Source organism: Megascapheus bottae, chromosome 3 (genome assembly GCF_031878675.1).
Source record: "Megascapheus bottae isolate mThoBot1 chromosome 3, mThoBot2.hap1, whole genome shotgun sequence".
Classification (NCBI taxonomy): Eukaryota; Metazoa; Chordata; class Mammalia; order Rodentia; family Geomyidae; genus Megascapheus; species Megascapheus bottae.
This window is the reverse complement of record NC_143511.1, coordinates 87092057-87110743: the sequence shown is the minus strand read 5'-3', so window position 1 is coordinate 87110743 and position 18687 is coordinate 87092057. Positions and strand designations below refer to the sequence as shown.

Genomic DNA, 18687 nt, shown 5'->3' with positions numbered 1-18687 from the left:
GCTGGGGGTAGCTGAGGGTCAGACTGGTTTAATCCCTGTACTAAACTGTGATGAACAAGTAAAATCCTGTCACTCATTAGCTGTAAGGATGGAGATATGGCTTCTTATATATGCAAAACTTTAGGTTTAATCTCCATTTCTGCTGGCTTGAAGGAGAGAAAAGGAAGAGAGAGAGGGAGAGGGAGAGGGAGGGAGGGAGAGAGAGGGAGAGGGAGGGAGGGAGGGAGGGAGAGGGAGAGGGAGAGAGATCCTGACATTAAATATAGGGTTAAAAGAATACATCAGAGAAGACTATAGGAATAAACAGAAACCTAAAATACTATACCTCAGTTTCCCTTATGTTATGGTTAGTATTGCAAACTGTTTGTTACTGCATTCTATATAAATGCAAATCTCTTATGCTCAAACTATATTAAAGCCCTTAGATTTCTCCCGGGATTTTTGGGTGAGGTGAAGTCCAGGGTTTAATTCATTTAAAATCGGGTTTATAGGAATTCACAGTTTTCAGTACATTTTATGTTTCTCTTCAAACAAACTTAGTTTAATTTTAAACTACCCTAAATAGAAGCAAAGCAAGTTTTCCAAGATTCTAACTACCACTTGCACTTAAGGACACAGAGCTACATTATCACACGGCAGAGCCGCAAAGAGAGCCACACAGGGCTGTGTGGACGTCTCTTTTGTAGTTGTTAACTTGCAACACTTCCATTTTCAGCATACAGGACTGTGGGGCATATTTTTCCATTCATATTAATTGGATTTTAAAGTGACCTTGTCCATGTATTGATTTGAATTAAAATTTCCTACATCAAGGTCAAGTTGGCGTACATCCTACAGACAAAATATTAAAAAGCCAAGTGCTGCCTAACAGGGTATTGACAGAAGAAATGGAGATTTTAACAGGCCGTGCTTGCCCCCAAAGGTATCTTGGTACTTTACTAACCCAAGTGGCAGGTCCATGTGCGAATACCTTTGCCTGAATTTGAATTTGTCCCATCAGAGGGACAGTTGGCCTCTCTCAAGGAAGAGTAACCTTGAACCTTCCCATCCCAGATACTGCTTGGTGTGTGGACCTAAGCTGAGCCTTCAGCTCCCCCGAGTCCAGCACCCCACTCTGGGAGAGGCCAGTGAGGACATTCATTAGCTGCAGCTGTCCGTAGCCTGGCCTCTGGCCATGAGCGCCAGGCTCAGAAGGCCCCACCTCGCATCCCTCACTCAGATATTCCAGACATATCTTTATCTTAATCCAAAAGAAGTTGTTGCCCCAGCCCTGGCTTTTGTCTTTTTCTTTCTCATCTCAATAAATCTCAGAACCACTTACTGGAAACTGAAACCCTATTCACCCTAGTATCCAGCTCATCGGCCATTTTGCTACGTCTTCTCTCCCTGCTGCCAGCACTCCTGAGGCTCCCGAACACCCGCACCTGCCCATCTGTTCTGTCAGTCTCTCCTGAAGTCACCGGAGCTTTCTAGAAGCATCTCAGACATGCCCTTCCTTTGCCACGTCCCACAGCGCCACCATGACACCAGACAAAAGAGATTTTGCCTCAGATCCTCCAACACCCTTCTGCACCACATGGCCCTCTAAGCCCCTCTTGCCTGCTCTTGGGATGGTGGAGCTGCCTCCTTTCCTTCCCCTTACACCTGCTCTCCATCATTTGACCTGGCCAGCCTCATCCCAAAGGTCCAGCCAAACTTAGAGAGACCCTATTCTTCCTTGAGATAGTCCACACACAGGAGCACGCACTCTGTTGCTCATTTCCTCTGTGCTCCTCTTTTTTGCTATATGTATACTATTCTTCCTTTCCTGTCTGCTCTATGTGTGCCTCTTAATTTCTCTCTCTGAGTGCTTAATGCCTAGCCTGCACCACAGGGATGTAGCAAGTATTTGTTGAGTAGATGGAAGGAACAAGAACCTGGAAGGCAAGCCATTTGCATTCCAGGCAGCTGTAGGTTCCAGTGTGTATCTGTCTCTCCTCCTCTTTCCTCCTAGTCCTTCTTTCACCTCTTTGCTCTTGCTAGATGGCCTCCCCTTGTCTGTGCCCTGTCTACTCCATGCTTTCCTGTCCAGATGCTGAGAAAAGACAGATTAACAGGCCTAACCCATAGGGAACAGAGCTTTTTTTTAGTAGGCCTCTGTGTGCCGTCATCTCAGGGCCCAGTACCTGCACCTGCTCCAGCTGGCTTCATCCTAGCACAGAAGGGAGCTACTTTCCTGGACAGGAACAGTCAGAAGGGGACATCCGGGTAACATTGTGTCATCCTGTCCTCTTCAGTGCAAGTTCAGGGTAAAACATGTCTGTAGTGCAGATTCCACTTCAAGTCTGTTAGGGGAAACTCAGTGTATTCAGTATGGTTAAAAAAAAGAAGAAAAACAACAGGCAGCTCTCACTCCGTCAGCCTTAGAATGAATGGGATGCAGACATTGGCTTCAGTTCCATACACTGCTTCTCTCTACAAGGTGTGTGTGTGTGTTTGTGTGCGTGTGTGAGAGAGAGAGACAGAGACAGAGAGACAGGGAGAGAGACAGAGAGACAGAGAGAAAATAAACAGAATTTTAGTTCAACAATCTGGTTGGGATGTCAGTCACTGCAAGGAAAGTCCAAAGGTAACAGGATTCAAGCTTCAGAAGCAGAGTTCTCCATTCTTTGGATTTTTACGGTTGTTGATGAGGCAGCAGACAAGATGGTGAATTTCTTCATACTTCCAAATGGAAAATTATCTCATGAAACCTTTTAGTGCAACTTGGTGAGTGGGCGAGTCCCCTGAGATAGAATTCCCTGCCACTTAGGAACTTAGAAGAGGAACAAGCCCAAATTGCTCATTAGCAAATGGCTCCAATTTACTCATCAGTGAAATAAGCCACCTAATGAAAAATAAACCTTATTAGGCAGGGTGTTTAGTAATTGTTAAGGTGATGACAACAGTGGTGTTAATCATCTGTACCATACAGTGAGAGGCCCTTGTGATGCTGCTGGCACTGCCAGGCAGCCCCACCCCTTCGGGGACCCATGGCGGTGGCCCTGTAGGAAGGCGGGCTGAGTGCTGGCTGTGTGGTGAAGTGGGCACTCTCTGCTCACAGGCACGAGGGCAGGGGGCTTTTTTTGAGGAGGATGAGTAGCTTATGGAGCTGTCTAGCTAAAGAGGCTGGTTTCCAACTGGAGGCCATGGCCAGAGCCCTCCTTCAGTCTCACTGGCCAGTTCATTTTTTGGCTTGCCTCAAAAGGAAAATAGAGGCCAGGCGAAGTGGCTCACGCCTATAATCCTGGCTACTCAGGAGGCTGAGATCTGAGGATCAAAGCCAGCCCGGGCACTAAAGTCCTTAAGACTCTTATCTCTAATTAACCACTAGAAAACCAGATGTGGCACTGTGGCGCAAGGGTTGGGGCGGTAGCCTTAAGCTGAAGAGCTCAGGGACAACACCCAGGCCCAGAGCTCAAGCCCCATGATCAACCAACAAAAAAAAAAGAAGGAGGAGAAGGAGGAAAATATAATTGACCCCTTGGAACTAAGAAGACTTCACCTCTCAGGATTGGCCCCTCGTATTGTGGGTCATGACCCTGCATCTTGCCATCTGAGGCGCGCGCACACACACACACACACACACACACACACACACACACACACACACACACACACACACACACACACACACGGGAGCAAATGCAGTAACATGCAAGTGGAAGAACTTAATTTTCCCCAGGCCAGCCCTCCACGTGCCTTCATGGCTTGCAGATCCCATGGCCCTTTCAGGTCCCTCTTCTCTTCTCCCTGTCTATCCCCACAGTCCAGGTGCTTCCCTCTTTCCCTCATTCTCAGCCAGGTCCCGCCAGGTTTCAGCCTCTCAGAATTTCAGAGCCAGTCGATCTCAGCCAGTCTCATGCTTTCCTAGAAAGAAGCCCAGCAGTCCCCTCTGGGCTCTGATGCTCGGGCTCCTTGCTGCTACAGCTGCCCCAGGCCGCCATTCTGAGGACAATTCCAGCCAGCATGGTTCCGGCAGGGCTGCCCTTACCACAGCTGCGCAGGATTCAGAGCGCTCGCTCTTTAAAGAGCCACTAAACAGATGAAGCAGGTGCATTCTTGGCACATCATGTGCTGAGGTCAGGAGTGCATAGAGAGCCATTGGTGAGGGAGCTGAGTATCCTGCAGAGTAGGATTTTGAGTCACTTTAGCAGAGGGCTGGGATGAATGGGCATTTTTGTTGGTGTTTGGAACGATGGGGCCAGGTGGGAACCAGAGAAGCAGCAAGAGCGAGCTTCTAGCCCTGCCCAGAAAAACGCGACCTTGGACTCAAGTCTTTGGAGATTTGGGCCTCCTGCTTGTTAAGAACTAAAGCACTCGCCTGGGCAGCATCCAGGCTGTGACAGAAGCTGCAACCCAGTGAGCAGAGGCACAAAGCATAGGATTGAGGGAGGACAGGAGTGGGGAAAGCCTGGGTGGCCCTTTATTTAGGCCGTTAACTAGGAACATTCTGGAGGGGCATCCCTGGCACTCAGGGGATTGCTCATGATTGAGCCCCTCCCTCCACCTGAGCTGAGTGTTTTCTCATAGCACAGGACACTCAGGTTGCAGCACCATCCTCCCCGATGCTCAAGTGCACAGGACAGGTCACACAGTGTGGCTCTTAGGTGTCCTTGGTTAGTGGCAGGTGTATGTCACCCCAGCCACCTCCCTGAGCTTTAGCTTACAAAACCCTTTTTTAAAATGGGAGAGTTGGAAAAAATGTTTTTTGTTCTTTGTTTTTTTGCCATTCCTGGAGCTTGGGCTCAGGGCGTGGACACTGTCCTTGGGCTTTCTCAAGGCTAGCACTCTACCCTTGAGCCACAGCACCACTTCCAGTTTTTTCTATATATGTGGTATTGTGGAATCAAACCCAGCGCTTCATGCATGCTAGGCAAGCACTCTACCACTAAGCCATGCTCCTGGCCCCAGAAAATGATTTTTAAATCTTGGTTTTGTGCTGGTATTGGGCTTGAACTCAGGCCCTGGGTACTGCTGTGAGCTTTTTCATGCAAGGCTAGCACTTGACCACTTGAGCCACAACCCCACTTTCAGCTTTTGCTGATTAAATGGGGATAAACGTCTCATGAACCTTTCTGGACAGGCTGGTTTTGAATCACAATCCTTAGATCTCAGCCTCTTGAGTAGCTAGGATTACAGGTGTGAGCCTCTGGCTCTCAGCCAGTGAATGCTTGTTAGATACTCTGGTAACTTTAGTATGCTCGTCCTTTGGAGCAGTGTCGCATGCCATGCGCTTACCACTCCACAGTCAGTGTTCACTAACGTCCTTCACCTTCTTAGCTCTGTGTTGCAGCTTCTACCCCTTATGAGCCACCAGATCTGTTAGGTTCTCATTGGTGGCAGAGTAGAACTAAATATTTTTTGTGTTCTCCTCAATTTTCTTCCCCTTCCCTTCCTGTCCTGTGACCCACCGTGCCACAGTAGGCTAGAGTTCCTTGTAGGAGATTCTAGCTTAGCGGCTAGAGGGCATGCAGCAAATACCACCAGCAGCCCAGAGCGCAGCACTGTCAGTGTCACTGGCAGTGACAGCAGTCCAACCCCCTCCCTGGAGAGCTTGCCCACCACCTCTCCCCTGGTCCTGGTCCCAGTCCCTGCTCAGGATGCAGGCTGCTGTCCTTAACCTTGTGCTCTGCGCCACGTGACACTCACAGGCCAAGGCCACAGGAAGAGTGGCAAGTGAGCTCTTAGGAACTGCACTGTTCAGTACAGAAAAGTGTTACCCTGGCAACAAGCACACTCCACTACCAGATGGCATTAGCTTTTATCTGTGGCATCCCATAGCCATTGCCAAGAACCAGCCCATAAGCCCTGTCAGTGGGCATCTTGTTTGTGACCATGGCGACATGGGCTAGTTTGTGGAAGGAGATCCATTGCCCATCTGGCATGCGTGGTCATATCCGTCTATCAAAAGCCCAAGGTCACTACAACCTGGTACGTGCAGATCTGCTGCAAACTGTCACACCCTGGGTATGTGAGGATCAGAGTCCCTGGTGTGGTGGAGTGGAATGAGCACCAAGCTTTGTCATTTTGAAGGGCCGGGTGGGGATGGCCAGGCTCTGCCAGCCACACTCGGAAGCTTCGTTGTATGCTGTGCCCTATGTGGATCCTTGTGTTTTGTTTTTGCCAGCTTAAGTAATAGAATCTTACTGAATATCCTGGGGGGAGCACCCCCAAATGATTATCTTCTCCCACCTCTAGGGTGGATCTTCTTTTTGTTGTTATTATTGTGGTGATATTGGGATTTGAACTTAGCTTTGTACTTGCAAAGGAAGCATTGTGCTAATAGAGCCCTTTCTGCTCTAGTTTTTGTTTGTTGCTTTGTGCCTGTTTTAGGGCTTGAACTCAGAGCCTGGGTACTGTTCCTAAGCTGTTTGGTTTTGGGTTTTTTTTTTGGGGGGGGGGAGGTTTTGTTTGGTTTTGTTTTTGTCGGTCATGGGACTTGAACTCTGGGCCTGGGCCCTGTCCATGAGCTCTTCAGCTTAAGGCTAGTGCTCTACCACTTGAGCACTTGAGCCACAGCGCCACTTCTGGTTTACTGGTGATTAATTGGAGATAAGAATCTTATGGACTTTGGTCCCCAGGCTGGCTTTGAACAGTGATCCTCAGATTTCAAGCTTCCTCCTGAGTAGCCAGGAACAGGTATGAGCCAGCTGTAATCCTAATATGTCCCTCTCTTAGGGCCAACAACTACTGTCACCCACTCTGCAGCTTTCTTATAGCCTCAGTGTGGCAGCAGGAGGGAGGATTAACCCTAGTGACAAGCTCAGAGCCTGGCTTCAGGTCATTCCACCTTGGCAAGCACCCAGACACTGTTCAGGCTGAGGAGTATCTAAGGGCCACCAAGAGCTTCCTCTGTGCAGGGCCTGTACCCTCCTGCATCCGGGCATCACCTGGGTTCCTCCCAGCCCTGCTTCAGAGGCAGCATTGTTTCCATCTAGAGTGGAAGGCGTGAGGGGCATATTCAGAGAAGATGAAAACAGGGTGTTCCCAGCAGCATTGCCGAGACACGGTTCTTAACTGCTCCTGATTCTGAAGCCTTGAAGATTGTGAGCATAGTGCCTTCTCTTTTTTTATTCTTTTCTTTTTTTGTTTGTTTGTTGTTGTTGTTGTTGTTGGTCATAGTCCTTGAACTGTGTCCCTTCAGATCAAGGCTACCACTCTACCCCTTGAGACACAGTGCCACTTCTGATTTTCTAGTGGTTAATTGAAAATAAGAGTCTCATGGACTTTTGTGCCAGGCTGGCTTTGAACCATGATTCTCAGATCTCAACCTCCTGAGTAGCTAGGATTATAGGCATAAGCCACCAGTACCCAGATCATAGTGCCTTCTTTTTTTTGCCAGTCCTAGGGCTTGAACTCAGGACCTGTCCTCTGTTCTTGCACCTCTGTTCTTGTGCTTTCTGAAGGCTAGAGCTCTGCCACTAGAGCCACGGTACCACTTCCAGCTTTTTTCTATGTACGTGTTACCGAGAAATCGAACCCGGGTCTTTGTGCATGCTAGGCAAGCACTTTACCACTAGGCTAAACTCCCAGCCCAATGCCTTCTTTTAAAAATATATATATATATTATAAAAGTGATAGGACATGGTATTGGAAATATAAAAATAACTACATAGACATAAAAATCTATGACTCTATAGACAAAATGTTTTATTTCATAAATTAATATGTATCTATGATATACAAACCCTTAGCCTAATTTTGATTATGTTCTAAAAACTAAGTGCCAGTGATTATATATAGATTCCCTTCTTGAATATTCGTTTGTTAAACATGTCACTTGAAATATGATGTTAATAAATTCTTTAATTTTAAAAAAGCAGAAAAAAAAAGTGATAGGGCCGGGAGTTTGGTAGAGTGCTTGCCTAGCATGCACAAAGACCCAAGGTCGATTCCTTGGTACCACATACATAGGAAAAAGCCAGAAGTGGTACTATGGCTCAAGTGGTAGAGTGCTAACCTTGAGAAAACCTAAGGACAGTTCTCAGGCCCTGAGTTCAAGCCCAGGACTGGCAAAAAAAAAAAAGTGATGTACACAGGAGTTAGTTACATCAGTCAGATAATGAATACATTTCTTTTTGGAGAATGTCACCCTTTCCCTCATGCCCTGCTGGGGTTTTTTTTCCCCCCATCCCCACCCACAAAATATAGTTCATTTTCCATCTAGTGTCTAGTGAGTACCAATGTTGCATTTGTTCACCTTTTGTCCCTCCATTTCTGTGCCCCTTCCCCTTACTTAGTGCCTTCTTGACCAAGTTATATATGAAGCAAATCCTTTCTGGCTTTTTGAAAAATAAGAAATGACAAAGTTCAAAGAGCCTCAGGGATTGAAAGATGTTAAGCTTGAGTCCACATACTACTACAGCCCCATGGTTCTTGGCAAAAAAAAAAAAAAAAATCCTAAAACTAAAACACCAGGAGGGCCAGGAGTTTGGCCTAGTGGTTAAAGTGCTTGCCTAGCATGCACGAAGACCCGGGTTCGATTCCTCGGTACCACATACATAGAAAAAAGCCGGAAGTGGTGCTGAGGCTCAAGTGGTAGAACTCTAGCCTTGAGAAAGTCCAAGGACAGTGCTGAGGCCCTGAGCTCAAGCCCAGGACTGGCAAAAAAAAAAAAAAAAAAAAAAAAAAACTAAAACACCAGGAATCTCTCATCTACTCATTTGGGGCAAGCAGAGTAGGAGTCAGGAGGCTCAAGCCAGTGAGCCAGTAGATTCGGAGACTGTCGGCAAGCCCAGACTGCCGAGACGTCTCGAGAACATGGCCGCTGGGGAATGAGAAAGTTGTTGAAGCAGTCCTTTCTGTGGACTGGACTTAGGTCAGAATTGAGACCCGCTACATCGATGACGGTTGAGAGCCCAGGCTCAGGCTTGTAATAAAGAACTTTCATGTGCTTACCTCGGATTCAGCTCGTTGGTGGTCTTTGGAGACCCCCAATTCTGGGCACAAAAGTGTCGCAGGGTTTTTAGTTGTTTCCAGAGCCTTTTGTGTATCTCAGAGACGTACACTGAAATGCTGCACAGCACTGTGCCCTGACTTTTCCTGTGCCTGACTCTCCCGCCACACAGGGTGGGAGAGGACACTGGCTAGCCCAGATGACCACTGCAGTGGGGACTGGTCCTTGGGGCTCCTTTATGCTGTCCCAGTTCCCTTTGCCTGAGTCATCCACAATAAAAGGTTTCTGAAAGGTAAGCTAGTGCTCCTTTATGCAGTTAAGTTATGCCAAAAAGGGTTTTAAAGTAAGCTGGCATTGGAAGGCTGTTAGGTTTGGTTTGGTTTGGTTTTCATTTGGTTCACAGCTCCATTGCTGACATGCAAAGTGAAATTAGCTGGGTGTGGCAGGCCATACCCAATCCTGGAGTATTTGTAGTATTTGTCCCAGTGATTTGCAAAACTGCCAATCTGTTCTTTTTGTTTTGTTTTGGTTTGGTTTTTTTTTGCCAGTCATGGGCTTGAGCTCAGGGCCTGAGCACTGTCCTTGGACTTTCTCTAGGTTAGAGCTCTACCACTTGAGCCTCAGCACCACTTCAGGCTTTTTTTTTCTATGTATGTGGTACCGAGGAATCGAACCCAGGTCTTCATGTATGCTAGGCAAGCACTTTAACCACTAGGCCAAACTCTCGGCCCCCAATCTGTTCTAAAATAAGAACTAACCCCTAACTCTAAAGCTCTGTTGAAAGAGGTATACATAACTGTATTAGGGAGCTCTTTAAATGTCTAGCCAAAGAAGTGATAGCATGGAAAGTGATGCTGTATCTCAAGTAAGTGGTGGAGTGTTAGCCTTGAGCTGCAGAGCTCAAGAAAAATGCCCAGGCCCAGGGTTCAAGCCCCATGACAAACCAAAAAAAAAAAAGTGAGTGATAGTGTATTGTGTACTGCACTCTGCCATCTCTAGCACACCGTTTGTGCAGACATTCAACAATTAGGTCATCGTTGGGGGCAGAAATTTGATGTGGAGCTTGACATACCTGTCCGATTTAATTATTGCTGTTAGTAGTTCATAAGATATACACCTTTTTTTTTTTAATTTATATTTTTGGTGGCACAAGGACTTGCCTAGCACTTGGATAGGGAAGTAAGCTACCACTGAGTCACACCAGCCCAGAAAACACAAATCTTGAGTAATAAAACTAAAGGAGCCAGGTGTTGTTGGCTCACGCCTGTAATCCTAGCTTCTCAGAGGCTGAGATCTTAGAATTGCAGTTCAGAGCCAGCCCAGGCAGGAAAGTGTATGAGATTCTCATCTCCAGTGAACCACCAGAAAACTGGAATTGGCACTGGAAGTGGCTCAAAGTGATGGAGCACTGCCCTTGAGGAAAAGAGCTCAGGGACATCACCCAGGCCTCAAGTTCACGCCACACACTTGACCTCCCCCCAGAAAAAAAAAGTAAACATCTGGAAGTATAATTCAGCAGTAGAACATCCGCTGATCAAGTATAACCCCTGTTTGTTATTCATTAATTAATTAAACAATTTGTTAGGTGTTTAGTACATATTTCTGACGTCCATCTTCTGAAATTTAAATTATTATTGAGGCATTTTTATTAAGTAATATTAAAGTAGTAAGTGAGATTTTGGTATTTTTCAAAAATAGTTGCTGAATAGTCCAAGCTTCCTAGCAAGGAGAGGTAAGTGCAGTGGACCCCTTTTGGGGGAGTCCTCTCAGACCTGCCTCCACATTATGTGAGAGGCCATTGATTGATTCAGGGCTTGTAATTGCAAGCTGCATGGCTCAGCTCCCGCCTTTCCTTTGAACAGGCTTCTCTTCACTGAAGGCAGAGTTGCTGATCCAACCTTTGTGGTTTATTGGCATCCTTAAAAAATGGTTCCAGTTACACAGACAAGTACCCACTGAATGAAGCCAGGTGTGATAGTGTTTAAACATCCAAAAGTAAGATCTGTTTATTAGTGTTTCCTTAAATGTAGACAAATCTGTCTTGCTGATTCTTTACCCAATTTATATTCTGCACCAACTTAGAGACACCCTCCAGCCCTCAGAATTAGCGTGCCTAGGACTAATAATGAGGAAAGGGGATACTGATTGTTGGAGGTAGCAGGAGGCCACAGGATAGGAAAGTAAAGGAAGAACAGGCCAAAGGTGGCATCTCCAGAGATGGGCAATAGGTTGGCTACACATCAAAAGATTGGACTGCTCTGGGGCTGTGACCAGAAAAGCTTTATTTTGGCAGATTCTGTGAGGCCAGGCTCCTGCTGAGCAGCTGGGACCCACCTTGGCCCACCCACGCAGGTGGGTCCTGGGCCAGGTCTGCCTCCTGAGTGTCATGTGGGAACCCCTGTAGAAGATCAGGTTTCTGTTCCTGGGTGGAGTCTGTCCTGCAAGCACAGCAGGCTTCTTTTTTCTTTTTTCTTTTTTTTCCCCCCTGGCATCCATAAAATGGTACTTTTTTTTTCCAGCTGATTTTTAATCTATAATCCATGCTTTGATTCTAAGAGAAAAAAAAAAAGCACTTAAATGCATTTCCAGGATCATGTTTCTCTTCTGGAGAGAAAATTCAGCTATTTTCCTTTTACCTTCAGACCTTATTTTGGTATTTCTTCTGCTTTTCATCAGCTCCTACAAATAGATACTTCAGCCAGAGGATACTGGATACTGTTACTCCTTGTGTTGTACTCTGTAATCCCTGACAGTGTGAAAAACAACTGCTCAAAATCCTGCATGTCAGAATTACAGGGTCATGGCCTTAGAAAAACCCTTATGGTAAGAGGGGCTCCTTAATCCAGCAACTAGGTATGTGAAACCTATCATGAGCATTTATAAAGCAAAATTGAAGGTCCTCGGATGAGTCGGGGCCCTCAGCATCCTTGACAGAGTATTGGAAGAGCATCTGTTGGTGAGGCTGTTCTCAGGTGCTACGTGGGGAAAGGACAAAGCCTTCCCCTGGAACACAGGGCAGATAGGGGGTCACTCCTGCTCCCTTCAGTCTGGCCCAACTTGATAGGAGCTGCACGTTCAGGTGGGAGCTATCACGTGTGCTCGTGTTTCGGCAGGTGACCTTGGGGAAGGTGTTGAAAGTGATCGTTGTCATGAGGAGCCTGTTCATTGATCGAACCATCGTGAAGGGCTACAATGAAAACGTCTACACTGAGGGTGGCAAGGTAAGCGTCCTGAAGCCTGGGGTGGTGTCATCATCATCATCATCATTATTATTATTAAATGTTCAGGATCCCAAACAGAGTCCATGGTGAATGACATTTAAAACTAGCAATCATAACTGAAATGATCCACAAACATATTTGTCAGTGTGAAGATGAACACTTTTCAAACAACATTTCATTCTCTCAGCTCGTCTTTTTCATCAAGCTTCTGCTGCTTGCTCTAAGCCTGATGCCCTTACTTGAATTTCTAATTTATCACCTTAGACCCCGGTTGCCTCATTAAATGTGTCTTCTGAGGAAATGGATATTTTATTTTCCAAGTCAACTAGCACATCAATAGCCCAGGGTTCAGTACTTTGCTTTCCTAGAACCATGAGGAAAATTGGAGTGGGTTTGTCACAACCTGATGACATTCTTTTTTTCTTCGAAACTCACAAGTCTCCCTCAGGAAGTTGCTTCTCCACGGAGTGCCGCTACTGAAAGGCTTCTTCCCCTGGGAGATGTGTTTCATGGAGAGTTCACCCATGTGAACCCCTAATTTCTTCAGGCCACACACTCCATATGGCTCTGTGGAGAGCATCGAGGGATGCTAATGGGATCTGACAGCCTTCATTTGTGTCTGCCCCCAAGTGTAATGAGCACCTGCCTGGGAGACCCACCCAGATTCTCCCTGTCACCTCCCCACTGGGGCCCCTCCCCGCCTCAGGAACTTTTCCTTCCTCTCATTTCCAATTAAAAAGGTTTGAAGTCTGTTAGTACTAGCACTTGCCACCAGTGGCCTCATTATAGTGAGAATAGTGTTCTTCAAAAACAGGTGATAAATGTGGTATTTGATGTGCGATATGTGATACATTTATTATTGTTATTAATATTATTATTATATGTTCAGGATCCCAAACAGAGGGGGGTGCTTGACGTCATGACCCTGGCATGGAGAGCAATGGCCCAGCTGGCCATGATGCCCACGGTGCTGGCTCTGTGGGACGCTCCTCTTACCAGGGACTCTGTCCCCCTCGCCTCAGTTTTCTTAGTGATGGTGACATGTGAGTAGAGAGAGACTGCCTTTGGTTTCACCTCTGGGAACCAAATTATCCCCAAGCAAGCATGGAGAGCCAAGTGGGAAGTCAGGCAGCAAGGCATCAGAATCATATGATTCTGATCTGGTTTCCAGAATGGTCACACTCTGCTGATTTTCTGGAGAAGCTACCCAGGGATGGTGTGAGCCCTCACCTCAAAGGTTTCAACGCCATAGTCACACCTGGTAGGAAAAAGGCCTGGCCCACTTCCAAATTACAACAAACACATAACCTTACCAAGTTAGGGTGCAAATGAAGCCCTGGATTTAGTAAGGACTGCATGCTAACTTTAACATTCTGTTACTGGAAGTTTTCCATGTTGAAAGTCTCCAAAGTAAGGGACATAGGCACTTGGCTACCTGGTAAGAACTCAGTAAATAATAACTAGCACTGTTTTCATCGTGTATCTAGAACATGGAGATTGGAAAATGTCTATCTGCTCTCTCCCAGCTGCTTCAGAGACATCCTTCATACTGTTCTCATCATGGCAGCCACACAGAGATAGATCACTTGTGCAGCCTCTCCTGCAGGCCTTGCCCAGGTGCAGCCCTCTCGACCTGCACTCATCTTTTCCGTATTCCTTTTCCTGGTTATCCATCTCTCCACCTAATTGCTAGGCTCTTCTCCCATCATCTCTGTATCTAGTCTGCCAGCAAGTGCTGGCCATTTCCCCTCTGAAAGCACTCCCACTCAGCCCCTTCTATCAACATCCTCACATGTGCATCCTCACATGCATCCTCTGATGCAGTCTCTGCTCTTGCCACTTCATGTCTGCTCTCAGTCTTAACTTGGCTCCCAGGCTGCTCCTTAAAATATACAGCCATGGGACTAGCCCCTTGCCTTTCAAAGGAAGAGTGTCAGACGTGGAAACTTGTCAGAGGTTGAGAAACAGTGAATTACAGAAAGCTCAGTTAGGAATTGGAGTCATGGCTCAAGTAGTAGAGTGCTCACCTTGAGTGAAAAAACTCTGAGTTCAAGGCCCACTACCAGCACCAAAAAAAAAAAAACCATCAAGCTCTTTTTGTTTTTGCTTTTGCTTTTATGCCGTGTGGAGGTCAGACCCCAATGCCTTACACATACTTAGGCAGCTCCACTTCCAGCCTCCACTTTCAGTATCTTTACTGTAAGTCTTAGAGCCTTTAGTTACTAAAGGAGCAAGCATATGGTATTGTTCAAGGTCACTGAGCTGTTTGGGTTTTTCCCCTTTTTTCTTAAAATGTTTTAGGACACTGGCATCTTGCAGGACACATGTCTGAGAACTCTGGCTTCTTTCCAGAGTGTACAAATGCCCAATTACTGGCCTTGCCTTCTGGTCTCAGGTGACCTGTGGACATGACACCTTGGCACACTCTAGCACTCTGCCTTTCCCTATTGTGGCTGCCCTGCCAGTCTACCCAACACACCCTCACCCACCCTCTTCCTTCAGCCTTTCCTTACTTCCCAGGGCCTCTGCAGCTACACCCTGTGCTTCGGAGCTTGGGCTCTAGAGGTGGCCACTCCTCTTTGCCTCAACTTACAGCAGAGCCTCATCATCACTTGCGACACATCCAGTGAATTGTGAAGTTTCTACCAGCACTAGGATTAGCACATCGTGAGTGGTTGTTTACACCTCTGTCTTGCAATTAACAAAAACATTGATGGCCCTGGCAGGTGTGCAGCTCACACTTTGTACAGCATCAGCCAGTCCTCACTAGGTACATGCTCTAGTAAGGAAGTATCCCACCATAGCCACGCAGAACCATCCCAAGGATAGGCTGCCAGGAGCTTCTCCAGGACACAGATCCTATCCTGTAACTCTGTGTCCCAGATCAGAAGCCTTGTTGTACGCAGGAGAGGATGCTGAGATAGCCTGCCTAGGATGTGACAATGGAAACATGAGACTAAAAGAAGCAGTAGAAATGGGAGTCATGCACACAAGCTCCCTCACTGATACTTGGCTGAGCGGTGGGTGTGGCATCTCTGGTCATGAGAAGGAAGCCTGCGTTGAAGAGTGATAGGACAGGCAATCTCTTGGTCCCTTTTGCAACCGTGCACAGAGCCACACAGGGTCCTCCCAATTGGCCAGAGCAAGACTGAGAAGGCTAGGTCTCTTTACCTCCCTGGAGAAACAAACTGGCTTGTTCCACCCCACTCATGGCCTGCTTGACTAGCCCTTGACAAGTCACAAGAAGACGTGTGAGTGCCGCTTTTGGGGCATTTGCATACATGGGGCATTGGTGCACTCCATGGCTTACGGTGCTTCACAAATCCCGTCCAACGGTAGCATTTGGAAGGTGCTGTGGCAGCTGAAGGCGTGGTTGACCAGAAGGAATTGTCACTTACCGTTTTGCTTTTGTAGTGTCCCAGCCCTGCAGTTTGCTGAGTTGGTGGGAGCACAGCTGAGTGCACGCACTGGGTGTGGCCCTGTCCACCAGGCACTGCCATCAGTCAGGCCCTCGCAGGGACTCAGGATCCCTACAGCCCTAGGGGCAGCCCAGACCCCCAATTCCCATCCCTCCACCCCTGTTCCCAACCTTAGCAGGGGGTTTCCCCTCAGAATCCATTACTGCTACTGAAGCAGTAATGCCCCGGTGCCTGGCCCATTACCTGGAATGCCGACTTGAGATACCAAGCACCTGATTCCTTGAATAAAGAATGAAAATGCTGTTCAGACTTACCAAGCACTACCCATTGTAACCAGTGAGAGCCGTGACTCAGCATGCTAAAAGGCAAGGTTCAGAGAAAGAAGACCTGACCACCGTCCTGACTCTCTACCAGTCAGACTGCAGTGAAGACGCAGAAGGGCCTCTGCTGAATCTATCTTATTAGGGGATTTAGGTTATGTTAATGCTATAGCTTCATTAATTACCCCATATCAATAAGAAAGGCAGCTTTTAGCCTCCAAGCGGAAGAGAGGAAAAGAGTAGTGCTATCAAAGGGAGCCTTCAAAGACAGCCGAGCTGTCTCCAGGGTCATTTCTGATCCCGTGTTCTTCCCACTTCAAAGTTGGATGTGTGTGCGTGTTGGGGTCGAGGGGGAGGGGGGGCTTGAATCTGATTTCTCTAATAAGTGTTGGCATCAGCCCCGTTTGATATTAGATGCAGGGAACATTTTGATTTGTTATAGCCTTTGAAATTGTTCAGACGACCTTCAGAAAAATGGCCTCTCGTTACTTCTGGGGAGAAGGGTGAGAGCCAGGAAAGGGGAGCCCAGTTTAATTCCTAGGCAGAGGATGCCCTGAAATTGTGCTTTTGCAGCAGATTTTTCAGTAACAAATGCATGTCCTGATTGAAAGTGAAAAGTTAAAGACTAATAGACCCATAACACTGCATTCCTCCTCGAGGCTCCTTCACTCCCCATTCCTCCAGGGAGACTGGCCGGCCGGATGACCACGGAGATGTCTCAGGGGCTTTGAAGACTCGGGGAGCTAAGGAGAAATGAGTTAGCATCACCTTCACCCCAGCGGGCATGCCTCTCACCTGTTGACCTTCCAGAGTTCTTAAAGGCTTTGACAGCAGATTCTCCTATATGACTTCCAAGTTTTATTTAGAAGTGTCCATTTCACATCATTTAAAAGACTCTGTGTGTGCTGCCTTTTGAAGTGAAATAAAGAATTGATAACGTTCTGATAAGCTGCCAACATCTTCATACACTGCTGAGTGAATTTAGCAGCGATCACTGTCATGGCAGCAGGCCTGGTGCAGATTTGTAAGGCCGAGCTCTGCAGGAGTGCCCCCAGAAGAGCTGGCAGGCGACAGCCGAGGCTCAGTCCTGTCCATGGCAGTGCCTCCTCCCAGAGCGAGAACCAGGCTACTGGACCCAGACCTGTGCCCACATTCCCTGCTGATCAGTTCACTCTGGAGAGTCACCCTGGTTGCTTGAGATCTCCACACCCATTTCCTTATCTGTGAGCCAGAAATGATTTCATCATCTTTACGAAGGGTGGATTGAGCAGGACTGCAGAGATAAGAGTGGGGCTGGGGGCAGTCATCATAAACCCTCCTGTCTGTGGCCACTGTCAAGATAACCTTGTCCACTGATAGTAGGTCATTCTGAGTGTGCTTTTCTATGAATAAATCTGATTTGTCAGGATTTTCGCTAATTATCCCTGTACACTGAGGCCTTTTCACATCTTGGGACTGGTCCTGTTCCTATCCCTCCAGGTCTTCTCCAGTCTCCCAAGTGCAAGGTGGAGTGGCTATAGGTTGAGCCACCAGTCAGTCACCCCAGGCTCACTTCACCCTTTCAGGTCTTGCGCTTACCCAGCATTCTGAGGGATGCATCACTCATTTCCTGACATCATAGTTTGGAGTGATGTCTTGTTCACTAGCCTGATGGCTTGCAGTTGCCAGAATGTTCCCTGTTTGAATGTTGCAGCTATTAAAAAAAAAAATGATAATCATGTTAGTCTGTGCAGCAGATAAGCTGGAGCTAATAAATATTCACTCAGATCAGCTCTGCCTTCCTGAAATGAATTCCTGAGATCTTCCTGGCCCCAAGGAGAGTCAGAGCACTGACTCCAGAACGCTCATTTCAGCGGCTTTCTTCGGCATAAATCTAGCAGAAAATCAAGTACAGGCCACCTGCTGTGTGTTCCCAGCTCATTGTCCTGGGGAGCCTTTCTCAAGCCTGTGCACCCTGTGAACAGACTGCATTGTCCAGGGTCCTTCTGTCCCAGATGGTGGAACCGCGGCCTGAGGTCCCAAAGAATGCATGCATCCTCCTTGGAGAAAGCCCCCGCCCTCCCACAATCAGACCGCAGCTTCCGGCTCTTAATTAAACCTGTGCGGGTTTCTCTCCAGATGATCTCGTTATTAAAAGCTTGGGTAAAGATGGCAGGTTTTTTAAGATCATTTTCTCTCATAAATACAAACTACCACTTTTCATCTCTTCCGATTCTTGCTTCTCTCTTTTTTTGTTGTGTGTTTATGTCTTGCTCCATTTACAAGCAGGAAAGAAAAACAGTAAAGAACTTAAGAAGCACTGTGGTCTCAGAATGTGAGGAGAGCGAGATGCATTCCAAGTCCAGACATTACTGTTAGAGTCCTTGGCTTCTCCCTGCCTGTCATGTTGGCAGTGATTTTGATAGAACTGCAAGATGCAAGAAGTCATTCTTACTCACCTTGCAATCCTTGCACGGCCTTTAAATGCTGTATTTGTTATATTCTGAGCCAGACTGCTCACCAAGAAATGGGAGCCTGGCTTGCTCTCCTGACACCACCAGCTGCCCCACACCGATTTTCTTCAGCAGAACTGATCACCAAGAGAGTGAATGTTGTGTTATTTCTTCCCAGGCTTCCCTCAGAGTTCTCTCTGTCTCCTTTCCCCATGTCAGTTGTTAACCTGTCAAGTTAAAATTGTAAACCTGTAATCTCTTTCAGTTCTTCCTCCCACCCATTGGTTTAAGGGGACTTGAAAATGGATGCTGCCTCTTGCCTCTCATGGGTAGTTCAGCCAAAATGGGTTTGCCAGGAGCTCTGGGGTACCCAGGCGC

At 47.2% G+C, this 18687-nt stretch overlaps 1 protein-coding gene across 3 annotated transcripts in view; it reads left to right on the top strand.

The window, feature by feature from the left end:
* The window catches only part of Med27 (mediator complex subunit 27), a 180348-nt gene that overhangs the window by 146755 nt on the left and 14906 nt on the right, over positions 1-18687 (top strand). For all 3 annotated transcript variants that reach the window (XM_090330848.1, XM_090330849.1, XM_090330850.1), the window contains one exon: positions 12031-12138. In XM_090330848.1, coding sequence (XP_090186974.1) covers positions 12031-12138 — 108 coding nt within the window. The remainder of the gene's footprint in view (positions 1-12030; positions 12139-18687) is intronic.